Source organism: Teleopsis dalmanni, chromosome X (assembly GCF_002237135.1).
Source record: "Teleopsis dalmanni isolate 2A chromosome X, ASM223713v2, whole genome shotgun sequence".
NCBI lineage: Eukaryota > Metazoa > Arthropoda > Insecta > Diptera > Diopsidae > Teleopsis > Teleopsis dalmanni.
This window is the reverse complement of record NC_051848.1, coordinates 69,274,235-69,294,891: the sequence shown is the minus strand read 5'-3', so window position 1 is coordinate 69,294,891 and position 20,657 is coordinate 69,274,235. Positions and strand designations below refer to the sequence as shown.

The 20,657-nt window shown below is 29.9% G+C and overlaps 1 protein-coding gene across 1 annotated transcript; it reads left to right on the top strand.

The window, feature by feature from the left end:
- Positions 1 to 4,400: 4,400 nt before the first annotated feature.
- On the top strand, positions 4,401 to 19,650 carry LOC119689024 (meiosis regulator and mRNA stability factor 1). Its single transcript, XM_038103758.1, has 13 exons — positions 4,401 to 4,550; positions 7,932 to 7,971; positions 8,037 to 8,598; positions 8,666 to 8,690; positions 12,917 to 13,170; positions 13,229 to 13,360; positions 13,424 to 14,929; positions 16,183 to 16,419; positions 16,475 to 16,628; positions 16,706 to 16,813; positions 16,877 to 17,868; positions 17,934 to 17,999; positions 19,422 to 19,650. The coding sequence occupies exons 2-13, from the start codon at positions 7,952 to 7,954 to the stop codon at positions 19,545 to 19,547; spliced, it is 4,182 nt and encodes a 1,393-aa protein (XP_037959686.1). The 5' UTR covers positions 4,401 to 4,550; positions 7,932 to 7,951; the 3' UTR covers positions 19,548 to 19,650.
- Positions 19,651 to 20,657: the final 1,007 nt, after the last annotated feature.

Below are 20,657 nucleotides of genomic sequence, written 5' to 3'. Positions count from 1 at the left end.
TTTCGTGGTGAAATCAAAAATAGCTGCTAATCGCTATAGGTGTATGTAAGTAAGCAACTGCATTTTAGTAAAAATATTATGTACTCTATTCCATTATTATAATTATTTAGATCACTAATAAAAATAATAATAAACTCTACTTTGGCACGGTGGATGAACAACATGCTTCGAACTAGTTAGGTAGAAACACACACTAGTACGGGTCAAATAATGATGAATACCACACGAGGATGTTCACAAGGTGGGGTACTGTCACCACTCATGTGGAGCATACTGGTGGATGAAGTACTTTACGAGCTAAGACTTGTTACTTCACAACGGACTAGCAGTGCAAGGCTATGCAAATGACATAGTCACAACAAGCAGAGGAAAATTTGAAAATACTCCATACGAAAATACTCTATAAAATCCAATATGAATTAAAAATCACAAGAAACTGATGCAACAAGGTAGAACTGAGTATAAACCCAGCTAAAACTAAAGTTGTAACCTTTATAAAAAAATACAAACTCAAACATCTGAAGACTATCAGACTCAATGGAATTAAGGTAGAAATAAAGAAAACGGTTTAATTTTCGGGCATACATCTCAACCAAAAACACTATACTGAAGAGGTCACGAAGAAAGCCACTAGGGCTCTTATGATCTGTAGATCAATAGCAGGCAAAAGTTGTTGCTTTACACCAAAAATACTGCGATGGGTCTATCCGGCGATCATCAGACCTTTCATCTTATATGGGGCACTCATCTGGGAAAACGGAACCAGACAATAGAATAACACTTATCCACTTAACAGGCTACAAAGCCTAGCATACGTATGTATAAGGGGTTCTACGAAGTTTTACGAATGAAGACAGGAAATATAATGGATAGCTGGCTCAATAGAAAATAGTTCGAAAATCTTGTCAAACAGCGTTCGGAATTTTCAATGCCATGGAACACGATGAATCCTAAGTTCAGCTTTACTAAGCTTTTTAAAACTGAATTAAGCAACAAAAGAAGTTGGGAGGGCATCAATCAAACCTATCAACTAACGAATACCACAATCTCATGGTTCACTGACGGCTCGCTTACGGAGGAAGACACCGGAGCGGGCATAGTAGGACCAGGCAATAAACACTGGGGAGCGATGAGGAAAAATACTAATATCTTCCAAGCGAAAATTTAAGCAATTTCAAAATGCGTACTCATCAATATTGAATGGAATTACCAGGGAAAAAATATTGTAATACTGACAGACAGCCAAGCGGCGATCAAAGCATTGAATTCGCATCAGGTGACCTCACGACTGGTGTTGTACTGCCTTGATGAGCTAAATCTATTTGACGAATCAAATCAGGTGTCGATTGTTTGGGATATACTGGCGTATGCGGAAATGAATACGCAGACAAACTAGCCAGAAAAGGAGCTCCTTTCTCTCATAAAGATAAATGAGAACCAGAATAAAAAGGATTACTGAATAATATACCAGGATTAAGATAATCCAAATCACTTATTGTTACAATAAGAGATACCAGGATTAATATGAACCGATCAAAAGAAAATCTTAGAATCATCACATGAATCCTTACAGAGCACTGTAGACTAAAACACTGCCTTACAAAACTAGGTACACTTAGGAATGCAAACTGTAGATTCTGTAAAGAGATTGAGGAGTCGCTAACACATGTGCTGTTAGAATGCCCTGCACTAATGCGCATACAAAATAGGCTCCTAAGAATGTATATTCTTATATTCTTTACTACTTTTTATTGACGCAACAGGGCTTAAAGACCTTCTCTAAGCACAGAAGGTGGCACAATATGGTCGTAGTGCCACATTCCCTAAGAATAATAATAATGAATAAATCAATGTTAATTAAATATTAATATACAGTGAAACCTCTCTATAGCGAACCTCCCTATAACGAATTCCTCTCTATAACGAAGTTTTGTTGAAGACACAGCGATTTTCGTATATTTGAACCTCTCTATAACGAATCCTCTATAAGGAACCTCTCTATAGAGGTGAAGCAACATGCTTCAAGTGTGAATATATTGTAACCATAAACGTCTACAACAACTCAACCAACGACATAAGCCTTTTCAATGCAATCAAGAATGACGACTACATTATAATAAACCTACCCAGAAACAGATTAAATAAAATTAAGATATAATCCCTAACATGAATATAAGCACAGGGCGAAGGACCTAGCAGCCCAGTGTCTTATTCTTCATTAACTTTAAAATTAATTTTAACTTCCAAAGAAATAAATAAACAATATTTATAAGACAATTCTCTTCAACTCATTGGGAAAAGTATTTGAGTTTAGCAAAGCTAGTACTAACTAGCTAGATGAATTTGTTACGAGTAATAATCTTAGATTATTAGCATTATCCGATACACAAACACCATTCATGTTATTGTAATAAATATTTTACGTAATAATATGCAACCCCTCGGTTCCGCCCAATTTCTACCTTTGCACTTATCAATCAACAGAAGTGTTATTATTAATGTATATATAATGCATATGTAATGCATATTAACAATGTAATTAACTTTCCTTGAGTTATAATTCCTTTTATTTGTTGTCTCAAAATAATTATATATTATTAAATATTTAAACGTAGAAATATTTTTGTGATGCAATTACAAGTACAGATATTCTTTAGAAAATCAAAGATATTATTTTCCATTATTAAATTTAATTACATTAAGATGTATAAGCACATTTCTAAATTAATTATTTTAATTAAAAAGTTATATTTATAAATTAAGGACTATTTTAATTTTCTGGCGCTAATAGAATAGTTAACCTTTTTTATTATTTATTATCAATTTATTATTATATATGTTATATAAATTTTATTCGAACTGATAAAATTTGTTTTCGTTTAAACCTAAATCCGCATATGCAGATTATACTTGTATAAAAATAAGCATATAATATACAATTTACAATAACTTAATTTAATATCTACAATATTTTATAATTAATACACTAATTATTTTCCATATGTGTATATATATGGACCACATTCCTACCGTATGCAGCTTTGACCAAGGTTAAAGAAACGTAGACTAAGTTAAATATAGAAGTTTGGCAATTTGATTTAATTACATTATTTGCAAAAATTAATAATATTGTTGATCTTTGTTTTGGGTATAGTGTGTAATAAGCTAGAAAGTAATATTTATAACAGGTCTGTAGTCAAAAATTTATTTGGAGGTGGCATCGTTCAAATAATTTTAGTCATAAAAAAATATCTTTTTAATAAACAGTAGTAATGTGTTAATAATTAATAGATTAATTAATTAATAGATTAATATGTTATTTAATTTATAGATTAATTAATAGATTAATTAATATATTAATATATAGATAAATTAATATATTAATTAATTAGTAGATAAATAATTAATAGATTTGAAATTGTTTGAATATAGTCCTTTGATTAAATTAGGGGGACCTAAAACTCCCTCCCTGGTTACGTGCCTAATAGATTCAAAAAAAAGAATATATATATTATGAGCTTAATAATATAGATGTGTGCAGTTGTTTAAGATATGATATACGCACGTTAATTCCTCACATATGTTACAAGTTAATGATTCGAAATCAGTGTCAAAATATATAATAAATATCTTTTTATTTGATAAATATGATAAATTTAATAAAAAATGTTTGAGATATTCGTAATAAGTGCAGTGCCATAAATATATACACTACAGAACACTTATTAAGATATTAAAAATATAATAAAAATATAATATCAGTCTATATATTTCATTGAGTACTAATTTATTAAAAACAAAATTCATTATTTTAAAAGTTCATTAATAATATTAGCGATTTTTAAATCAATAAACAATATCGGTTACTTCTTTATACTTTCCAATGTCTCCAATTTTTTTTTTTTTTTGTTTTTTTGTGATTTTTAGTGGAAGAGCTTTTAATGCTGCAGAGCCAAAAGAATGGTTTTTATATTATTACGTTTTTGTACGTCTAATGAAAACCTTGATCGGTGGATTTCGTTTTTATATGTTGTAATCGTCCAAATATTTAAAAAACAGAATTAATTAAAATATTAAAAAATCAAATTAACCAAAAAAAAGATTTAAAAGTTATTATATCAAAAAATAATTATAATTTTTGTAATCAAATTTTTATTGGGCAATTTATTGAAGAAATGTGTTATTTAATATAATATAATTATTATATTCGATTAAACAAACTCTTATGAATAATTTTTAATTAAAATTTGAAAAGCTCATTTAATTTGATCTACTAGTGCTCACATTATTTTTAAATAATAATAATACTTTTTAACTCTAAACAAAAAAAAAAATTTTTTATATAAACTTATTTAAATTTTAATTGGTAATAAATAAAAATTTTAAAAATTCGGCTGTTTTTTATATTGCATAAAAAGTTAATAATCATCTCAATTTTTTTTCTTCTGAAAGTAAAGAAGAAATAAAAATTGAACGGCTCTTTTTCTGGAAGAATAGAGTGACTAAGCAAAAGGAAAAGCTAAAGTGCTCTGGAATTAAAAACCAATAGAGTAAGTAAAAAATTTACAGTAAATGTTTTGGATATTTATGACCATATAAAATAATGTGAATATTCAAGCCAAATTTAATGGCTCTGTTTTCGATCAGCTTAGAACATAAATTAAAAATTTGCCCACAACAATAAATTCTAAGTAAAAGTATACCGAATGTCTATATACCTGTGAGTATCCCTAGTATATATTTTTTATTTGCTTTTATAAGAGATTTCTAAATTTTTCTAATTTTTTCTAAGTTTTTTCTAATTCCAAATATATGTTAGGCGTAATAACTATACGGTACTTTTACTGCTAATAAGATGATTTATGTCCCAAAAAAGCGCCAAATTGTGAAAATTTCCTTTTAATACCGTACACAAAATTTCTAATACAATAAAAACATGTAAATACATTTTATATACGGTACATTTATATTATATAAATAGTATACACTATATATTGTATAGATAATATACATACATTTTTAGAAGCATTATTTTATGTATATCCTGCAAGAATTCTGACAAGTTATGCCAATTATCTATACATACGTTTAAAGTTTTCCATAGTTAATAGATTTGAGTACGTCGAGAAATATAGAAAACTATGCTTTGATTTCTCTAAAACTTTGCGAAAGTCGTATATTAGACAAGTTTGTATTACTTGTTCAAAAACTGCCATTGGGGTCGGAACTAAATAGATAATGGGGAATTCAATTGCTGTGTTAGCAACGTAATAATAACTTCAAAAAGGGCATATATTGGAGCAATTTAAGAAAATCAGTAGAAAAACTATTCAAAATTTGAATTCTATTCATATATTGAAATTATAAAAACATAGGAAATTTTTAAACTAAGGTCAAAATGATCAAACGAAAATACTATTATGAATTTTATTTTACCACTTATCCTATCTCTGTACTTGCATTAATGACTACATTACATAGTGCAGTTACCACATTTTCATGTTATTAAATCATGATCATGATCTAATTATAATCTAAACTAAAACATTCATGTATAAAAACCGTTGGTAAAGATTATACGAAACCATTTAATAAGGTTTATATATATCGGTTCGCTCCTCTCTAGGTCAAACTTATTTCTAATTCATAGGGCTTAGGACTTCATTTCCTTATTTTTTTAATCCACAACTATTTCTTCTCTGTGTATGAATAAGCATTTTAACGAATGAGTTAAGATTATTTAATATATTTTTATAGAACTTATACTCAATAGATTTTGTGACTGTCAGCAGTATACCTAGACGAGTGTGTGTATAGGCACCATATATACTATATACGTTTTATTATTACTACAAAATTTACAAATAAAACAATGTAATTTTATTTACTAAAAGATTGATTGGAAGGTAATCTATTTACATGTTTGGCTGTGGAAATGCGCCTAAGTTGAGGTCGGATTTATCATTACTTCTACAATTTTAAACTTTACTTAAAAATTTTTTTTAATCATTTTAATATAAATTTATAATTGTCAATAATTAAAAACTATAACATCCGTGTAGCTTCTCTCTTCGTCATAAATAAAATGACAATTGCATTTGAATTGCTTTTTTTTTAAAAAATCAATTAGTCTTGAGTAACTGAAGAACTAGAAATATTTTTTTGTGAGAAAATAGAGTTATTTTATATTAGAATCGGAAACAAATAAAGTAATTAGAAAATATGCAATAATTGTCTACACACCTTGACTCTTAATGAAATTAATAAATAGGTAAAAATTTTACATATGCTTTTGTAAGCATTTTCATTATAAACATATATAACCTATAACTGTACGATATTTTTACTAATATTTGTACCGGAATGATACACTCAAATTTCATAATTCATTTATCAAATTATGGAAATTTCTATATACATACATGCTTGTAATAATAATAGTAAAATAAATAAATGATAAAATACATATAAAATATTTTTAATAGTTTTGAGTTCGAGGTGATAATAATCACTTACTGAATAGACTCAACTTTTCATACAGAATGATACAGTTTGAAACGATACTTACCTAAGATAACACTACAGGGTTTTTTGTTTGAAATTATTTTTTATTGATTTAAGTTACAAAAATTTGTGGAAATAATCAAAACTTCATTCAAAACTCAGAATCCATTCACTATTGCTCGATATGGATGAAGGCCACCTTTTACCTTGACTTTAGCTTTCTAACGGTTAAAACATGAGTTGCGTGCTTCACAAATGTGATCTTCCGGAATTTTGGACCATTCTTTAACAATGGCTTTCTTTTGCGCATTCATGTAGACATATTTTTTAGTTCTCACTTTGCTCTTCGCCTCACCAAAACGGCCAAGATGCAATTGTTCATCAAATTTGCATTTGGCGAATTCGTAAGCCATTGTGTGGACGAAATGAAGGCAGTGCATTCAGTTAACTACACAATATCATTTTGAGAAATAATGAACTACTCAATAGGGTAATTTTTTCCATCAGAGAACACAATATTTGGAAATTTGCCACGTTCGTGGTCCTGCAATCGTAACAACTCCTTTGCTCTTTCGAGTCTAACTTTTTGTTGTTTTGGTGTAAGATCTTATACCTTTTGGAAATTGTAAGGCTTTACGTTGACATCAATTTGGAATATGCGTCAGATGCTTCGCTCCCTATAAGAAATTATGTACACAATTCACAGGACCAATGTTTTCTGCAATAACCTAATTGTGCCGTGCGTTCTATGGTGTCTGGTGGCATCTTATTGAAATTGAAAGCATTACATATTAATACTAATTAATTAGAGAACAAAAAAATCACTAATAATGGACATATAGCGCTGCTTATTGACCATAAAATTGCTAATATTTCTATTGTGATGGTGGTTGGCCCACCAAAGCACACCAAATTCTATTCATGTTGATTCTATTCATGTTATAATTCACCTTTCAATTATCTAAATGGTTCCCAGTAGAAAAAGTGCTGTCAAAAATCAGATTCGTATAAAACAACCTATTGAAAATTATTAAGACATACAAAGTCGGCACGTGATCAAAACGGTGTTGTTGAGTAAAAAATGTCAAAACTTTTTCCTATCAGGAGTACATACATATGTGTGTTTTTGTGTGATTTTGTAAACACAAAAAAATCGTATCAAAATAATCGTAAAGGTAAAAAATTGACAACTATGATATGACTCTTTGTATAATATGCCTTTTGATTATTCGTAATATGACTGTTTGTATAACATGACCCTTAAAGCCAATTAGGTCAGCAATGGTAATGACTTAAGCATGACTTAAGTCGGTATTAAAACTTACCCTACGATTGTGATTTTGGCTCTTAAAATTGTATTAAAATTTTAAACACAATAATATAGTAGTAAACTTCTATTAAAAATATTTTATTTTAAATTTTAATAGATAAGAAGCACCTCGTTGATATGGCTGATATATTCAATGAGTGAGTAGAAATTAAAATCGATTCTACAATATGTCTAAAATAAAATTTAATTAATTTCAATTTAGAACAAAACTTGCGAGTATTTCTGAGATTTCAGATAATTGCAGTAAAATGACTCACCAAGTTCAGAAATATCCGTTAAATATAAATAAACAGGAATCGGAGTTGGATGTAATTTCTAAAACTGAAACAACCAACGTAATTAAAGATAAAATGTTAATGGAAATAAATAATAACAATGATTTGAATGAAACCGACTGTAACTTATGTGACAATAATAATAATCACAATTCCACAAACGGTGATATTACACCACATAATATGCAGTTGTCTTCTTCAACTTCAACTGATATTATTGAAAATAATGATGATGTAGATAACAACATAACTACAAATTTAGCAAAAGAGTCTGTAAACAGTGCTGGCACTTCACTAACCGTCACAGGTACAAGAACTCGTTTTGCGCCCTACAATTACAACCGTCCATCAAACTCAGCAACTAACAAAACTACGACTCCAGCATCTGCAAACAATACATATAATGCATCGACATATGGAAAAATTGGTCAAGGCTACCGACACCAAAACATGCTTATGTCCGATATAATGCCAGACATTGCAACTTCAGTAAGTACTACTTAGTTCAAATTTGCATTATATTCATCGATCACTTTAATTTTTTTTTTTTTTGTAGCAGACACAGTACATACAACAATCAGGTGAGCTACAATTCATTAACCGTAAAAAATATTTCTTTAAAACTTTCAGCTAAAATTTAAGCTGTATTACTTTCAGTGTACTATAAGCGGGTATTACACATCGTACTTGGTGCTATTACACATCATGCACTGCCGACATTATTTTGAACACTTCTCAGCAAAAAAAAACAACAAATACGAGTACACAACAAAAAAAATCATGCGTGCATTTAAACGATGTTTCCGCTTTCATCCCTCAAAATAAAATGAAATTTGCATGTAAGCCGACAAAAATCCGATTGTATACAAAGCAACACGAGCAAGTCCGACGGAAAATCAAAATATTTTGTTTTCCATCCGTCTGCTCGTCATGTCTGCAAATACAGTCAAACTTCCATAACTGGAACTTCTATATGTCGAATTTTCTATAACTCGAATTAGAAAGAGTGCAACAAGGTTTTAGAGAGCAAACTACATATATACAATTCTGCTTCCATAACTAGAACTTCTATAACTCGAATTTCTCTATAACTTGAATAAAAATATTGTCACGTACCTTTTTCCAAACCAAATATTTAATTTTTTTTTTTATTTTGCTTCTTTGTGCAAATACCAGTCACCAGCAGTATGGTTCAAAATAAATAAAATAACTTCCATTGCTACTCTTAACTATTATATTGAGATTGACAAAGAAATTTGTAAATCAATCTTTCACACAGTTGACGATGTTAGTAAGCATTATAGCTCTGTACCCGTGGACCCGATTCTAAGCGCAACGAAAAGTGATGATGAGGATTCGGTGGATGAAATTGTTCATTAGCCTTCCAAGAATTAAGTAGAAGACTCGTTCAAAATTCTGAATATTTATTAACAAACGAATCACACTACAACTGATGATCACTATAAGGCTTTGATTAAATTGGAATCTCTTTTTACTGAAAATAAGAAAAAAATTGAAATTCGTAACCCTAATTTCTGAATATTTTCCTTTACTTTAACTTTACTATAACTATGGTATATTTGATTTCAAATAAATAAATAAATATCTTAAAATATTGTTTCTTTCAAAAATAAAAAAAAGTTCTCTAACTCAAATTTTCCATAAGACGAATCTTTTCCTTGCAAAATGGTACTTCGAGTTATGGAAGTTTGACTGTATTGCTATTATACATGAGATTTGGCACCAATTTCGCATTCAACGCACCAAGTTATGGTATGATGTGTAATACCCGCTTTAGAAATTTTCACAGAAAGTGATAGTTTAAAGCACATTCAAAGAGTTTTATGCATAGTGAAAACGAAGTGCTTTGTATTTCTAACAATTACAATACTAAAGTTCCTCAAAATAATAGATCAGAAATAAAATATATCTGCTTAAATCAGTTTAAATTTTATGAACTTTTTCTCAAAGCTTTTTATCTAAACCATCACAGTTTATTTTATTTCTGCAGACTGCATATTTCAAGTACAATAAATTTTATTTTCCAAATCTTGTCAATTTATGAAAATCCGCAACCATAGACAAATAATATTTAGATTGCAAAGGCAAAACATAAAAATGACTCCAATGATTTCATAGGAGCCAGCTCTAATATCCATCTAATTTATTTTTAATTAATTTATAGTTTCATTTAATTCAACTAAAATATTTAATTAAATAAAATATTTAAAATTTTTCATGAAATAAAATAACATTTAAAATATTCACATTGTATAAAATTCCCGCATGCGTATAGATATTATTATGAAACCTAATATGAATAGAATTAGATATACTGTACCTCTGATATGTTTACTTATAAAGTGTATAAAGTTAATTTTTATTTAATTAATAATAATAAGAACATTAACATGTATTTAATTATATACATTAAAATATAAAAGATAATTAGATATTACATAACATCTTCTTTTTCTTAGTATCCGTTTCCCCTAGTGGGGCATAGGACCGCAACGCTTCTCTTGCCCTATGCACTCTGTTAGGTGTTTTTCTGCATATATCGTTCCATGTGTAGTGCGCTTCTGTCATTTCTCTTTCAATTGTCCTTCTCCAAGTTAAAGCCGGTGCACCAGGACATCTGCTGCCTTTGCATTTTATATGTGGTTAGGCCCCCATATTTTTAGGATTTTCCGCAGGCATTTCTTTAAAAATGTTTGTGTCTTTCTTTCTATCTGTTTTGAATGCGTCCATGTTTCGCAGCCTTAATAAAGGACTGCTGTTACATAAAATACGCATTTTCTTTTTTCTATCAACATAATTTACCGCGATTTCCATATATTCCGGAATTATCCAAACACTAATTGCGCCCTCTTTATGCGTGTTGCAACTTCCTCGTCCGTTCCGATTTTGTTTATTACTGCACTTCCATAGCACGTAAAAGAACTTATACATTGTATCTCCTCACCGCTTGCTTGCAGACGAGCGTCTTGTGACACATCATAACTACCATACATACTTTTGGTCTTGCTTACATTTATTTCAAGTCCTGCACGCTAAGCAGCAATTCTTACTCGCTCAAACATATTTTGTAGTTCACTATGCATATAGCTCAATAAAACGACGTCATTGGCAAAATCTAAATTTTGCAAGTGCTCGAATGGGCCCCATTAAATACCACGGGTGTTGCTAAGGGCTTTGTTCAGAATTTTGTCTAGAGTTAGAATGAATAGGATAGGTGACAGAATACATCCTTGTCGAACTCCCGTTTCCACTCGAAAAGCCTGAAACGTTGTTTGATAAGATTTATGATTTTTATAGGCATACCTCTTTTCCCTAACACATAACAGATAAATTTGCGTTTGAGGCTGTAAAAGGCTTTTTTGAAGTCTAGGAAAACTGCATATATGGGTGCTCGAAACTCATTTCATTGTTTAAAGATGATTCTAAGGGTATTTATAAGATCTACACACGATCTGTTTCTGCGGAAGCCATGCTGGTTTTGCCTTAAGATTTTTTCTGTCGCTGTAGGATAATTGTTATGAACACTTTGTTAGGTATAGGTAGCAGGCTGATCCCTCTAAAGTTATTGCAGTTGAAAATGTCACCATATGAGAGAATTTTAGCTAGAAGGCTCTCATTCCATCTCTCCGGCATATTTTCTTCTTCCTAGATTTTCTTCATAATTGGCCACCAGATGTCAACTGAGAGATTTACGTCACACATAAGAAGTTCTGCATTTACACCAGTTCTGCGTGTACCTTTTCAGAATTTTTGATTTTTTTAATATAGGTAAATTACGTGATTTTATATTTTTTTCTTACAGTATATATACAAAAATTTACATATAATACGCAAAACTAAACATTTTATATAAATATGTAGTAAATATATTTAGAATAGTATTTTTAAATAGTAGCAATGAAATAACCAGTCAAATTTTCATTTCAATAGTTTCAGATCAACGACTTCTAACGGAGTAGACCATTAAGAACATAATAGATGTTTTATATACATAACTGTAATAAGAAATATAAAAAATTAAGTCAAACAATAAATTAGGAATGCAAAGTATCAAATATATTCTAAAAAATACATACATACATAACTAAGATCAGTTATTTCAATCTCAACAGGACGGCTTAAACCAACTACAGGTTTTCAGAACACTATATTTAATTTTTACAGTTGATTTATATTTACCTAAGAAAAAAAATATGTACTAAAATATAACAAAATTCCTTGATATATATACCTGAAGGTGTTGAATTAGTTGGGCTGTGAGCAATCAGTTGACCCGTATCACCTTAGGACGATCAACATTCGTCGGAATCAAATTTAGACTTTTTCCCAGTCATTTCTGTCTGGTATTACCACTAGGAACTTTTAAGGGAAGTTAAACTTAGGTGAGCAAATGTCAGCAAATGTTACTTGACTTTTACTTGAAAATATCAGAACAGAGTTTATATATCATAAATGATATATCTGATTTCTAAGAGCAGTTACCTAAAACATAAACTAATTTATATATTTTTTATTATCTACATCTCATTTTTATTTCCATATTTACTAATTTTAAATTTCAATAAGCAATAATAAAATAAATGTCTGCATATAAAACTGTATAATATAAAGAAAAAAAATTAGGTAAATTATTTAAGAAGATATGACAAATCACGATGGTTCCACCATGACGTATTCTAATGGGGTTTCGTTAATATAGCGTAATTTTATATTTTATCCTCTTTGATAGTCCCTTTCTTTCATATAATGCGTGTAGTTTAATAAATTAAGTGTTTACATTTTGAAGGAATCATAACAGCTATGGCCAATGCAGCTAGTAGTGCTACAACTAGCACATCGATATATACCTTAAAGCAATGCCATGCAAGTGTTACAAATGTAAATCAAACGGTTACCTTACAAATCACAAACTTGGATTACACGATGGAAGAATCTATCTTGCGCAACTTTTTAATGACACAACTAAAACCAATAACCCCCGTCGTTTCATTGGTTTTCGAAGGAAGTTCTTATGCAAAAGTAACAGTTCCAGATCTTTATGTGAGTATAACTGCTTATAATATCTTTTAGTTTACCCACATATGCAAATAAATTTCAGTTTGCTAAGCAAGTAGTGTCAAACTTACATCGCAAAAAAATTGGTCACAAACGCATGATCGTTTCTTATACACGCGACTCCTCTCTGACTGAAATCAATACATTACGTTGCCAAGTAGCTGGCTTACTTAAGGTAAAATATGATTTACAAACTTTTCTGAAAAATATTTAAAAATCGTTCAACTGTTTTAACTAGGATATTCCTTATTGCACTCTTCCTATGTATAAGTTTCGAGAACTTTTTCAGTCACGTTTCAAAACTTCTATTAATGTTTTGGATCTTTATAAGATGCAGGATATTTGTACTATTAATTCAGATAATAACGAGGAAAAGTCCATTAGCTTACACCCAGATTTGGTTAATTCTTTGGAAAACTCACCATTAATGGAAGGCTTGCAACATAGCGTTCCCTACTGTACAATCCATTTTAAACGAGAACAACATAAAGGCTGGGCGGAGCAAGAAATTGAACCACTACCAAATGTTTTCATGACCATAACAGAAATTCAGAAAATGATATATCCTTTACTCAAACATCATACTGGTGATATACCAGTGGCTTCATTGGTACACTGCATTGAAGCGCAATTAAGCCTACAAATTATACCCAACGATAATGGTGTAAATCTGGAGCATTTAATATGCTGTGTTCAAGGCATACAAATACAGGTCAATAACTTTGGCATAAAGATACTTGGCTGGGTTGAAATGGAAAAAGATGTGTTAAATTCAAGCCTTATTAATTCGTCATTAACAGAACGTAACAACCTTTTCTCAAAGAACTCTATGACTGATCCACTTTATCACATATCGCGTGAAGTAATGGAGCTCATTAAGATGTCACCCAAATCTACAATGAAATTTAATCGATTCATACCAGCCTATCATAATCACTTTGGGAAACAATGTCGAGTTGCCGACTATGGATTCACAAAACTAATTGAACTTTTTGAGGCACTTGCATCTGTGATACAAATAATGGGTGACGGTGAAAATCGTCTTATTACATTGACTCATCGCACTCAAATACGTCGTTTTACATCGAATTTATTACGAGTATTGCGTGCCCACGGTAATAAATCGATATTACTCTCTCAGCTTCCAACAATTTTTTCACAGACACAAAATCGAAATTTTGATGTGACCGAGTATGGTGTATGTGATATTGTGGATATATTAGACGGACTTGTTAATTCCAATATAGTTGTCGTAACGCCAGTACAAAATGGCGCCGATATATTAATTTCAATACCAAAACGTAAACAAACTAATATAGAACTGGAAAAAACAACTGCATTCGCTGGAGAAATGGTAGAACTCTTCCGTAACGCACCGCAGTATACCATTCTTTTTCAAAATTTTGTACGCTCTTATCATTATCATTTCGATTATCAATGTCGATTGAGTGAATATGGCTTTCTGAAGTTAGCTGACCTTATGGAAGCTATAAATGGGGTTGTTGAAATGGAACTAACAAGCGAGGAGGACAAAAAAATTACACTTTCTCCAAAGGTGGCTCAAAGAGTTTTCGCTGAACAACTTGAAGAATTAATACTAAGTTTCACGCATTTATCTAATACATGCATAAAACTCAACGAAGTACTAAAAATGCATAAGAAAAAGTTTGGATACCAAATTCAGCCACAGACATTAGGCGTTAACAATATTATGGAAGCTATACATTTGTTACCATATGTTGAGGTACCTTAAAATTTTACACACTTATTACAAATTCAAATTATTATTACAAGTATTATATATATTTTATACCAGAATATACCAATTAATTTAAATTAATTCCCAATTCAGTTTCATAATTGCTGAGTTCGTGAGGTGAAAATTAATAATACAAAATAGGAGATGTACTAGTATTAGTATTTAGTATTAACTATGATAAGGTTAATAAGCTAAACTATCTATAAAGCTTGTAAAAGAGTGTAGTAACATATACGTTTTCTACTGCTAAGGCTGCTTATATCATTTATCTTATTAAAACTAAATGTTTTTTAGTTTTTATCTAGGGGATGGGGGATCAGTTTCAATAAAAACCAATTATAAACATTTTACAACGCGATGAGGTATTCTTATGAACATACGTTATTGTACGAATATGTACGTTATTGTAAATATTTAGTACCAGATTAAAGATTTTTGTAACACTTCCTGATAAGAAAATTTATTGCCAACAGAAGAGCCCACAAAATTATCTTGTTTGACCGGGAACAACTATACGGGTAGTCCTCTTCAGTCAACGCCTTAGAATTTATTTCATTTTTCGAACCACTTCGAATGGAAATATTCTATATATATGTAACACTAAGTTATCACCTGGCTTTAATGTTACAAAATTCTAACCTAAAAAATTATCTATGGCTTTGACGTATTCTAAATACCCCACAAACAGATAGTTATGCAACAAATCCGAGTATAATACTTGTGTCAATCCTCCATACATTTGTCATAAGCTGGTTGAGGTATAGCCTCAAAGTACTTTAGCGAATTTGATATAAGTGTAGCTTTAGCTAAATGAATACGGTGTTGGATCGATCACTTTCATTGAACTATTTTGCCAAAAACCCATTCCAAAGGTGATATTATTTATTTGCGATTTTTCAAGTCACAAATTTTGAATACAATATTTTGTTCACATGCATATTTGTAATTAGAATTTTAGTTTTGTTAGTTATTTTTCATGGGTACTAGCAGTACTACCGGACTAATTCACAACATAGCGAAAACTTGTTAACATTTAAAAAAACTGCTGACATCTAAACAAAATGCATCCATGCCAGTATTCTAAAAAACTGCTTAAATGTCCAGAAGCAATACAATCAAAAAACATAAGAAATCTTGTGTCATATTCATATAATATTATATATAAATATATAAAATGTAGCTGTAAATTGTTGTTTCGAATAGTTTTTAGTCATAAGTACTAATTTGTTCTTTTAAAGGTTTTGCTTAAAGACAATGTCTATTTCATTATCTGCCATAATGGTGACCAAAGTTTCCGTTCGCTTTGCTATCAAGCTTGTAAAATTATCATAGATACAGATCCCAAAAGTGATAAAACAAATGCAACTACTCAAAAATCAAAAAATTTGTGCTTGGCATTTCTCATAGAGAAGCTGAAGCCAATGGAAAAAGATGTGGAAGAAAACACTATAAAAGCAATGAAACATGCAATAGAGGTATTTATTTCAGATTCGTATATAGTTTTAATTCATGTCATATATATGTTTTCAGATATACGAAGAAGATGCTACGTATAGAGTACGCCTAACTAAATTATTCAACTTCATTATGGATATAGTAGCGCTCTTAGAACAACGTAAAATGATGACGGTGTATGAACTAAAATCTGCTTTGAATTGCAATTTGACAACAACTTTTGAATTTGGTAAGCGATGATGCAGAATTTGAAATTTGAAAATATTATTTTGATTACAAATGGTACTATTACATGACTTTGAAAAGGCTATCCAAGTGTATATGCATTGGTTAATGCTTATTTGGATATATTTTCGGCTTCTATTTCCTCCTCACAAGACCGTTGTGAGGTAACTCTCGTAAGCAATTGCAAACGTAAGTATAGTATTGAGTCTTTTCTATCTATTTTAATATAAATTAATACTAATTGCTTCTTAGTGTTCAGCGGAACCATTCCAACATCAAGCAGTCAACAAAATAAATTTGCTCCATTGAAATCGTCAACTCTAAAGCAAAAATCACAACGAGCCATACGTGCGCCACTACAAGAGAAGAAGATACATGTTTCTTCTCCAGAAAAAACATTGTACTCTAATGCAGTTATTGCTTCACAAACAACAACGACAACCAATAACACTTACGGAAATCTTATACAAATGCCACCACAAAAACAAAGGATTTTAGCAGAAAATCTTACGTCAATAAATCCTAATTATCCAGTACAAAGCAACTATCGTCAACAAAATAATTACAACGTGGCACATACTCTCAATAGCAGTGCTAAATTTTATAACAATTCATGTAATCAAGCCAAGGCAAATAGTCTCAATAATTCATTTTACTCAAATATTGCTAATCAATCCTTTGGCTTAAACTCTTCCGGATATAGTTTAAACGGTAGCAACAAAGAGAATTCTTTTAATTCTTCCTCGTCAGTTAATATACTAAATGGATCATTTAACTCTTCGGCAAATTCATCATTCTCTGAATTTAATAATTCATTAAATTTATCGATACCACAGCAAATGACAACTGCGCTACCACCACCATCAACAGTTCCAATAACAGCTACCCAGCCTATGACAAATCTTCCCATTTCAGCATATGGCAATAGTACCGCAACAAAGTTATGGAATCGCCGACAAGCCATGCCATATTATCAACAACAACATCATGCACAGAATTACATAAATAATAATTATGGAAATAATGGCTTGCCTCCACTTTTTATAGCCAATCATTTAAACACTGGATTAATGCAACCACAGCAATATGCGCTTCCTACAATGCTGCAACAGCCACAATTGCAAACAGGAGTTACACATTTTTCAAATCTTATGATACCAACTGATGCAGCCTATAAATATGTAAACAATATCCCAATGTACCCATGGTACGAACCACCCAAACCGGATACACCACCATCTAAAGTAAGTTCCTTTAGATAGATTTTTGCCATTCTTGAGTTAAAATTCATCAAATTTTCTCTCTTTAGAACATTCCGTTTTGGATGGATCCAATATGGTCAAACAATGAAATTATGCGTAGCAACAATGAGTTGGTAAGTTAAAATAAATATTTTTTTACTAATTTATATTTTATATTATATTATAATCACAAATTAATGTATATAATGTGCTCAATTTAGGAGGATTATAACGATTTTTTTTGAGAAGAGGAGATAGGGAGAAGCTTTATACATCGTTAAACCGACCGTCGTCGGAATGGTGTGTCCGACTCCTATTGTGTAGTATACGAACTAAAACCCCTCAACTTCTTCGCGATTTTTTCCTTCGCGATCTCTTATAGGTTGGCTATCCATGCCGCATGCTTCTCGTACAACCTTCCCGTTTGTAGCGATTGTAGCTATTGTATCTTTAATAACTAAACTTTATTTTAGCATAAGTTAACATTTAAAGCAATATAAAATATCGAGTATTCTTAATTTTCACAAAGTATTGCCTTATTTAAACTATATCATTTAATGTAGTGTCCGTTTGATATTATGCACTTACCTACGCTACCTTAGTTTCTAGTTGTAGAAATACAGCTTACTCTGTGATTTCATCCTTAGCTCATCTATTGTTGAAAAATGTTGTTCTGTGAGTGTTACTTTGGGCTTAGAGTATGTAAAAAAGTTGCAGGGTGTCATCTCTGGAGAATAGACTGTTATGTATTATGGGTATGTTATAATGATGTTATGTTCGCTACGAGCGGTTGAGTTAGCAAAGCAACACTCAATAGTTTTAGAACAAATTCTTCTACCCAAAAAACTCATAATAACGTTTCACATTAACCGTATAATATTCTTATTACTATAGCAACCTATCTAATGTTTTATATTAGCTACCATAATCTGCTTAATTTTTTTGATTAATTAATGTACTTGTTATGGCGCACATCATATTCAATGTTTTTTCAACCTTTCTAAAATGGTTTAGACTGTTCATTATTTATGCAGTTCAGTCGAAATATTATTCTCTCCTGGTGTTTTCTAAAAGGCACTTTTTATTCGGTATCTCCTGGGTGTGACCTAAAGATATAGGTCGAAATATTATTCTGATATTATTCTGATTATTCTGATAATTTCTAAAAGGCTCTTTTTTGTGCAATATCTTTAGGTTACACCCGGGAGATACCGCACATAGAGATATTCCTTCTCACAATTTACGCTCCTGTATCACATATCATTTTTAATGATGTTAGTCGGGGTGTTCTATGACTGATTTGGTCCAAAATTTTTTTAATTTTTCTGACATCTATTTTACATAAATGTTTGTACTTTTTTTGACTTTTTATGCATTTCACTGTATTAATGTTATCTTTCGGAAGTAGGTAACAACCCATTTTGCACAATAATAATCCATAAATTGAAGCATGTCTAGACTTTAAAATAGTTCTAGTTACATTTATGTAAATTCTGTTCAAAATAATCTTTGTATTGCAGTAAATTAGAAATGTTTGAATTTTTCTTTTTATATAGCTTAACATAAAACTGCCAGAAATGAAGCCATTTAACTCGGTGCTTTCCCCATACACAATGTCGAAGGAGTTCAATGCAAAACAGCAGCTCTTCAATTTTGATAGTCGCGACAGAAAGATTGCCTGAGCTACTTCTATTATTTACTGAATCCACTTTTTCAATTGTTTGTCAAGTAAAAAAATATTTTTAATTTATTTTTTATTGTTGTGTTAAAAATGTTTCACAATTTGAAAATTTTTATAATAAGCTTGAAAAATTCCAAATTTAATTATGTTATAAAAAATATTTTTATTTAAAAAAAATGTAAAAGAAATGTCCAATTATTGAAACATAAAGTTTGTAAAATTTAGATTAAGAAATTTAAATTTTTTGTGGCATTAAATTTTTTTTTGTATAAAACAAAAAATTTTGAAATATAAAATATTTTTTTTACTATATAAGACCCCGCCACGTTTTAAAGTAAAATATATTTATTATTATGTGAGTTAAATACATAACCTATACATATATTTATATATTTATATTTAAATTAGTTTTATTATTGGCACGATAAACGATTAAATAATTGCAATTAAATATGTATTTCTTTAAATATTCAAAGTTTTGTAAAATTGCATGCCTAAATAAATTATATATATTTATAAAAAAAGTTTTCATTTTTTTAGCGTTATAACTGTTTTAATTGAGATAATATTCAGTTATAATAATACTAAATTTATGGGAAACTCCAGAACATCAGAATATATTTTAGATCACACATAAGAAAATTACACTGATCTCAATAGTAAACTATTATCTCAGAAAATATGGTGTTAAAAAAAAATAAAAATATCATTAACGAAAAAAAAAAATAAATTTATTATTAATAAAGAAAAATAAAATAAATTTATCATTAATGAAAAAAAATAAAAAATAAAAATATCATTAATAAAAAAAGATATATATTTTACAATGATTCACTATCTTTAGCACATAGTGCCTTACAACTTATATAGCAAGTGTCTTAAAAAACTTGAAATCCTTTTAAAATGATATATATTTACGCTATGATTAGTAGCAATTTGACTTTGAATATATTTACGTGATTGAAAGCAAAGATATTTAATCTAAGATATTTTTTTAAACTGTCTTTGGTATAACTAACAGGATATGTATTCCGATCTCAGCTTTACAAAAAAATATTCGGTTCGTTTAATTCTTATTTCCGAAATGTTCTAATTTTTGGACATTTTGTTT

Excerpts from the sequence above, each read along its gene's own strand:
- LOC119689024 (XM_038103758.1), top strand. The coding sequence starts at position 7,952 with ATGGCTGATATATTCAATGA. Across the intron at positions 13,361-13,423 it reads AAGTAGCTGGCTTACTTAAG|GATATTCCTTATTGCACTCT; the intron begins GTAAAATATGAT and ends TGTTTTAACTAG. Across the intron at positions 16,420-16,474 it reads CAATGAAACATGCAATAGAG|ATATACGAAGAAGATGCTAC; the intron begins GTATTTATTTCA and ends ATATGTTTTCAG.